At 46.2% G+C, this 7205-nt stretch overlaps 1 protein-coding gene across 6 annotated transcripts in view; it reads right to left on the reverse strand.

Moving 5' to 3' along the window:
- Positions 1-7152, reverse strand: part of TSC2 (TSC complex subunit 2) — a 46362-nt gene extending 39210 nt beyond the window's left edge. For 4 of the 6 annotated variants that reach the window (XM_079952735.1, XM_079952733.1, XM_079952734.1 and 1 more), the window contains exons 1-8: positions 7078-7152; positions 4224-4387; positions 3254-3340; positions 3023-3133; positions 2747-2891; positions 1889-2006; positions 1477-1525; positions 227-352 (exon numbers count right to left, since the gene is read on the reverse strand). In XM_079952735.1, the coding sequence (XP_079808861.1) occupies positions 227-352; positions 1477-1525; positions 1889-2006; positions 2747-2891; positions 3023-3133; positions 3254-3340; positions 4224-4364 (777 nt within the window). In that variant the 5' untranslated portion in view covers positions 4365-4387; positions 7078-7152. Of the gene's footprint in view, positions 1-226; positions 353-1476; positions 1526-1888; positions 2007-2413; positions 2548-2746; positions 2892-3022; positions 3134-3253; positions 3341-4223; positions 4388-7077 lie in introns of those variants that run through there. The other 2 variants (XM_079952737.1, XM_079952736.1) reach the window with 2 other exon arrangements.
- Positions 7153-7205: the final 53 nt, after the last annotated feature.

Below are 7205 nucleotides of genomic sequence, written 5' to 3' on the forward strand. Positions count from 1 at the left end.
ACTGGAGGTTTTAAAGAGAGGTCTGATCACCATCTGCCAAGCATTCTTTAGCTGGGATTTCTGCACTGCAGGGGGTTGGGCTAGATGACCCCTGGGGGTACCTTCCAATTCTACAGTTCTATGAATCTATTTAGCCTAAATAGCTAAATAGCTTCCTACGTTCAGCCTTTTCTCCCCCAGGACCACCGAACTGCCTTCTACCCAGAGTACTGGCAAGATAACGGACCTTCCAGCAAGGCTCACAGAGTTCCTTCACGTTGATCGTCCGGCACAAGGTGATTATGAAGACTGGGAGGGTTTCCGAAGGCAAGCAGTTGTAGCACACCACGGCGTCAAGGACCTGCAGGGAAACCTGGGAAGAGGGAAAAGGAATGTGATTGCCTTGGAACAGTATCATTAATCTTATTTATTTCAGGTACTTTTTAAAACTTAAATTTCAGGATTTCCATATGAAATGCTTTTTAAAAAAGAAATACAAAGAACGATTATAATTCATTTTTTTTAAATACACTTATATCTCACATTTTTTTCTCTGATGAGCTTTAAGTACTATACATCCTAAAGGTAAAGGTAAAGGGACCCCTGACCGTTAAGTCCAGTCGTGGACGACTCTGGGGTTGTGGTGCTCATCTCGCTTTACTGGCCGACAGACAGCTTCCAGGTTATGTGGTCAGCATGCTTCTGGCGAACCAGAGCAGCACACGGAAACGCTGTTTACCTTCCCGCCAGAGCGGTACCTATTTATCTACTTGCACCGGTATGCTTTTGAACTGCTAGGTTGGCAGAAGCTGGGACAGAGCAATGGGAGCTCACCCTGTAGCAAAGGTTCAAACTGCCGATCTTCCAATTGGCAAGCCCAAAAGGCTCGGTGGTTTAGACCACAGTGTCACCCAAGTCTCTAATCCCCACAACAACAGGCTAGGCTGTAGTAGGTTAGGTGAGAGGCAGTGACTGAGCTCAAGGTCAGTCCGTGAGCTTCCTGGCAGAACAGGGATTTGAACCCTGGTCTCTCAGGTCCTAGTCCAACACCTTAACCACTTTATCACGCTGGCTCTCAAACAGACAGAAACAAACAGAAAACTACCTTTACATGCCTGCTGAACCAGGAAAATCTTAGCCATGCATCTGAATTCAACATCTAATTTCAGTAGGAAGAGAGTTCCACAGCTGAGATTTTACAGTCCAGCTTCAACTCTGTCCCAAACCACAACCCTACTGCTAATAATCAAGAGAAGGGGAATACTGTTTCCACTTGAGACAACAAACGCCAAATTAACAGAATAAGTTGGTTCCAAGGAGCGATTGTTGAGACAGAAAGGTTTGACATCCCAGAGGATTCTGGAGGGAATTCCAGTCATGGGAACTGGAAGGGAGAATGGGTAGAAGTATTTTAAGAAAGCACCACCACAAATATTGCTCTCCTATTTATAATGGCACTTTGTCCTAACACCCATAATATTACACATAACTACTGACCTCAATGTCAACTGCAGAAGATGTCTGAATGCACAAGAGGCAAATCATGCTATAGGAAAGAAAAACATAAAAATAAAAATCTAGCCCTCCAGGGCAAAATTTCTAAATCTACAGGCTCAACCCTACCAGAAAGCCCATCCCATCCCAGAGATACAAGAGTTGGTTGCCCTGACCGAATTCTCCTTTATCATCATGCACTTAGGAAGCTGCCTTCTACCTAGTCAGACCATTGGCCCATCTAGCTCAGTATCATCAGCACTGATTGGCAGCAGCAATCCAAGGTTTCAGGCAAGGGTCTTTCCCAGCCCTACCTAGAGATGAAAAGATGGAGTCCACATGGAGGTCAGACTGCCAATTTAACCCTCAAACAGGGTTTCTTAGAACCAACAGAAGGTTTAAAGATTAGCCTTACTTGACCATGTCAGCGATATATTCATCCAAGTAGCAGCTATTGAACTTGACTAGGTTGACGAGCACTAGCAGGAACTCTGAATTCAAACCAATATCCATCCACTGAAGGACAAATTCAGCTGAAGGAGAAGAAAAGAGGAATGCAGCCTGGAAACAAAATCACTACAAATTAACTTGTTTCCAACTTGCTGTAACACCTCCTGTTTTCTGAACCCCAGAAGGTGTTCCACAGCCGTGACAGGTGTACCTCTCGTGCTTCTGCCTGACCCATCCAGATATTCACCAGACATGTCTTATTGCAGGGACATCAGAACCGCCTTGTTGGACCAGGTCAAAGCATTCTGCTTCCACTAATGAGTAGCCAAGTACTCCTGGGAAGTCCTCAAGCACGAAGGAAATACCACCAGCCCACCCACAGAGGAGACATATGCTGCTGTATTTATTTCATTGACCTTTAAACCTGCCTCTGTGTCAAACTATGTGTGTATGATTCAGATCTGGGATTCATTATTGGGGGTTAACTTACAGGAACAAAGGAAGCTGCCTTATACCAAGTCGAACCATTGGTTCCTTTTATTCAGTCTTGTCCATCTAGCTCAGTCTTGCTGACACTGACTGGCAGCAGCTCTCCAGGGTTGCAGACAGGGGACACTCCTAGCCCTACGTAGAAGTTCAGTTCAGTGACTGAACCGGGAACCTTCTACATGCAAAGCATATTAACTAATAATATTTTTTGTATAGCACAAGTAAACTGAATGTTCCATTATTATGAAACTAAGACACATTGCAGGTTTTGGTCACTCTCCTCTCTGAGCAAGAATTTGCCATGATTAAATTAGTGGCTAAAAAGGGGACATACCCAAATTTTCTTCCAAATACGTTACGCATTTTCCGTTATCCGTAAGAGCCTTGAACACTTCAAGCCGTTCGTGCATGTCTTCATTAGAAGGATAATCTTTAATCACTTTGAAAAAGTGAGCTCGGAGGATACCGAGCCCCTCGCCCTAAAAGATGAGAGGAGTGGCTTCTTGACAAATTGTGGCTACTGGAATTTGGAAATCATGTTTTCTGCTAGTCCATAGTCCCATTCACAGTGTCTAGTTTCTGCATGCCTCAGGTGCACTCTGTGTCTTACCTGCCCTTGAATAATTGCCTTCAGGAGGTGGAGCACAGCATGCCTGGCTTCAGCTGGTCGGTCGGGCTGCAGCATATCATCAACCACTTTCCAGATGGCTTCCACTGCATGCTGAGGGCACAGAAAACTCCAGGTTACCCCCCACATTCACACCTCACTGTCCATTGTGGGGAAGGGGCATTTTGGTGTAACTTCCTTATACATTCATCAGTTTTCTGCCCATGTACTCACATCTTCAAACTTTCTAGTTTTTGCTACCTCACAGATTTGACCGATTGCTCTTATCCGATTGTTCAAGCCAGATTCTATGCTCAGTTCCTGAAAGGAAAAGAAGGCAGCTTTAAACCATCACAAGTTGCTTGCAGCCCGATTAACCTCACAGCTAAAATGCTGTTCTGAGCCCCACAAGCAAGGGCAGAGTAAAAATGTGATTAATATCTAAACTAATTTGTTTTTGATTTAAGATGTATATGAGCTTTCTCTATAGCAACACTGAACTCAAATAAAACAATTCCTCTGCTTTTGTGATCTTGTGTGGGGTCATGGCCAATGATCAGCATATTGTCACCATACGAAGAGACTGCCAGAACTCTCAGCAGCAAGCAAACAGATGGCACTAATAGTAATTCACAGGTAGATAAATGCAGTGTCACCAAAAAGTGGAAATGGAAGTTTTGTCTGTCAGCGACCAGCCATCAGATCCTCTTTCAAGTGAGGAGGCTGAAGATTCTTGAACCAGAAGGGGAAGGGTACAGAGGGCCAACCCCAGGAGCACTCCTACTAGATAAGCCAGTAGAACCAGCATCCCTCCAGACTGAGGATACGGCACTGCTATCCTCTGACATGAAGGACTCCATTGCAGATGACCCAATAAGGACAGAGGCAGTAAGAGGCTATTGGAAAAGGCTGGAGTGCTTTAGATAAAATATCACTTTCTAGCATGGGTGAAGCTAACACTTTGGATGTAGCCTCCACCTTGGGCTCAGCCTCCATTTGAGCTTTTTGTTAGCATTGCCTCAACTGGTCAAGCACCCAGCCTGAGCCCTGCCTAGCTCTGTACTCTGTATCCTTGGGCTTACCACACCATAGAATAGGACACTGCCTCTCTCCCTCCTGTGTTTAACCTGCTTAGGTAGCCTTTGCCCTCTTTTAATTTCCAGATGCTGATGCATATCAGGCATCCAGTATATTTGTGTGTTACCTTGAGTATTTCTGCTGTGATAACAAATTCCGTTTGCTTTCCTTCCGATGACTTGGAATTAGATTTGGAATTCCCAAGTCCTAAGAGATTCTTGAACTTCTCCTTTAGGCCAGGATCTTTGCTTTGTGGCTTTGCCATCATTTACTAAGAAAGAATCAAGGAACCTGTGCAAGTAGAAGACAGAGGATGGCACCATCAGCAGAACATAGTCAACAGCCCCACATTTCTTCATATAGTTAGTGCAACACAGATGCTCCATAGATACACAGTGTGCTCCACACAAGCAGAGGTTCCCCCTTCCACTCCTTAAAGACAGTGCCATGTGTGAATCCAATAGAATGCATAAGCTGCTCCAAGGGCTCAATGGGTGGAGTAGTTCCACATGCTCATCAAAGCACCTGCCAAGCACTGGATCGGAGCCTCATATGACACAGACTGCAAAGCCAGAGTACATTATCCATTTATATTATGAGCGTATCATATCTGGAGTGGTAGAGCATTTGCTTTGCACACAGAAATTCCCAGGTTCAATCCTTGGCTTTTCTAGGTAGAGCTGGGAATGTCCCCTCCCAGAAACCTGCAAAGCCGCTGCCAGTCAGTATTCACAGCTAGATGGACCAAGGACCTGACTCAGTATAAGGCAACTTCCTATGTACCCCCAAAGAGTGAGTGTGGCACAGCAGTTAAAAGTGTTGTACTTTGGAGCCTCTGGTTCAATTCTATCCTCAAGCACTGAAACTCACTGGGTGACTTTCAACCAGTCATTCTGTCTCTCAGCCTAACCTACCTCACAAGGGCAGGGAGTGTTTGCTGCCTTAGGCTCTTTGGAGGAAAGACAATATATAAATTTAATAAGACGTGGTAAAGCAGGCATAGTCACTATAAATAAATCAAATGCCCCTGTCACAATAAATCTGTTAGTCTTTGGGGGCAGGATGGAGGCTATGCAAACCCAAGTCATAGAATCACAGAACTGTAGAGCTAGAAGGGGCCCAAAGGGTCATCTAGCTCAACCCCCTGCAATGCAGTAATCACAGCTAAATAATCAGATGGTCATCCAACTTCTGTGTAAAAACCTCCAGTGAAGGAGAGTCCACCACCTCCCGAGATCACCTGTTCCATTGTCAAACAACTCTCTCTCCTTAAAACAAAAAAAGTTCCTTCCAGTAGCACCTTAACTCTCTCCTTTTAATAGATGGGGTGTTAGGAGAGGGACAGTACCTCTGGTGGAGGACACAACATGCTTTTTCTGAGGTAGTTTTTCCACCTGTGGTCCCCAACCTGCACTCAGCTCTCACCTGTGGCTCCTAGAGGCTGTCAGCATGCAACAGTGGCCACACCCCGGGAATGGCTTTGACTGGCCAGTTAAAGTAGGTGAGGGTAGCCCATGGGTCTCAAACCCTCAATGAGTTAGGGACTTTCCCTGCATGCAAAGACAGGCTCCGGTGGATTGAGACAAGACCAACTGTGGGTCCAACGGTCAAGAATGTGGTTTCTTCACATGCTGTAGTGACAAAGTGAGGGCAGATGGGGCTCATCAACCTGGGAAGGTAGCCCAATTAGGAGAAAGAAAACTCTGATTCTAAACCTCCACTGCCTTGTGGTATAACTTTGGGAGAAGAAAAAGCTAAGGAGTAAACCCTACATAAAACCAGAGTGGAGTCCCTAAGACAGTTGGAGGGCACCTTGTACACCTCCTCCCGGCAACTCCTTGCAGCCAAGCTAGTGCCAAACATATTGCTCAGCTTTCCTTTGGACCACATCAGCAAGAAAGAGAGGGTCTTGCCATCTGGGCAGCCCAGGACTTCCATACACACTGCCCAGACTTGGTCACTGCCCAGGGGAGGTCACTTCACTGCTGCTAATGCAGCGGTTTGACTTCACCTCTGGAGGTGCACTCCATTGTCTCTCAAGACAGATGCCAACTACTACTACTATTACAGATTTTATTAAAACAGCTCTTATTTCATTTATTGTAGATATCTTGAGTACTTTTCCACTATGCTACTCCCAACATAAAAGTGCTTTACAATTCTTGTCCTCACCACAACCCCCTGAGGCAGGTTATACAGCTGCATCCACTTCACCAGAGCACCTTGGCTGCTCCAAATATCTCAGTGCCACTATAAGACTCTTAACAGAAGACTAGAAGAAGGGCCACCATTCTGAAAGTTGTTTCCATGCACAACAAATTCTGCAGAACTCAGGGTCACAATGGGATAATGCACTGCTTGCTAGCAGCACACGTTCCCCTCTCTAAAATTGGCCTGCAAGTTGAGATTGCAAAACACATGCATAGCCATTTGCTCCTAGCATGGAGGTAAGACAAACCCGGGACATCACTTGCAATCTTGGTGACACCACCACCACCACCTCTGTCTTTGCAGAAGCTAATTCATTATTTGTCTCCACAAAACACCCTCATGCCACAGCTGCTGTTACACATTTAACACCATTTCCGTTAAGCCTTTTCCAATCAATGCAGCTGCACATGGGTCTAAGCTGCACCCCAAAACCTTTATCGTCACAACAACCCGATGAGGTAGGCCAGGCCGTCCCCACAGACAACAAACTTTGCAACCATCCAGGCATTACATGTTTACATATTTATTGACATCCTAGCTTTCCTCCAAGGAGCAAAAGTCAGGACGTGCACACAGTCTCTATTCCTCCCTCCCCCACAAAAAAATTATACCCTCACAACCGCCCTGTGAGGTAGGCCAGGTGGGGAGAAAGTCAGTGAGGGGAGGGCAAGAGGCTTGCCGCTCCCTCCTTCCCAGCCCCCAATTCGCTCCAGAGCCCCCAGCACCTTGTTATCCCCATGGCACCCCTTGCTCCCAGTGAGGCTACTCACCTCCTATGCTCCTAGACCCCCACATAAACACACACACTCCGAAACCCACCCCCCGTCCCACTCGCCGCCGCCTCCTCAGCCCATAGACCCCGCCCCCTTCCACCGGAAACGCGGGTCCACTTCCGGCT

This window comes from Podarcis cretensis (genome assembly GCF_951804945.1).
Source record: "Podarcis cretensis genome assembly, chromosome: 14".
Lineage (NCBI taxonomy): Eukaryota > Metazoa > Chordata > Lepidosauria > Squamata > Lacertidae > Podarcis > Podarcis cretensis.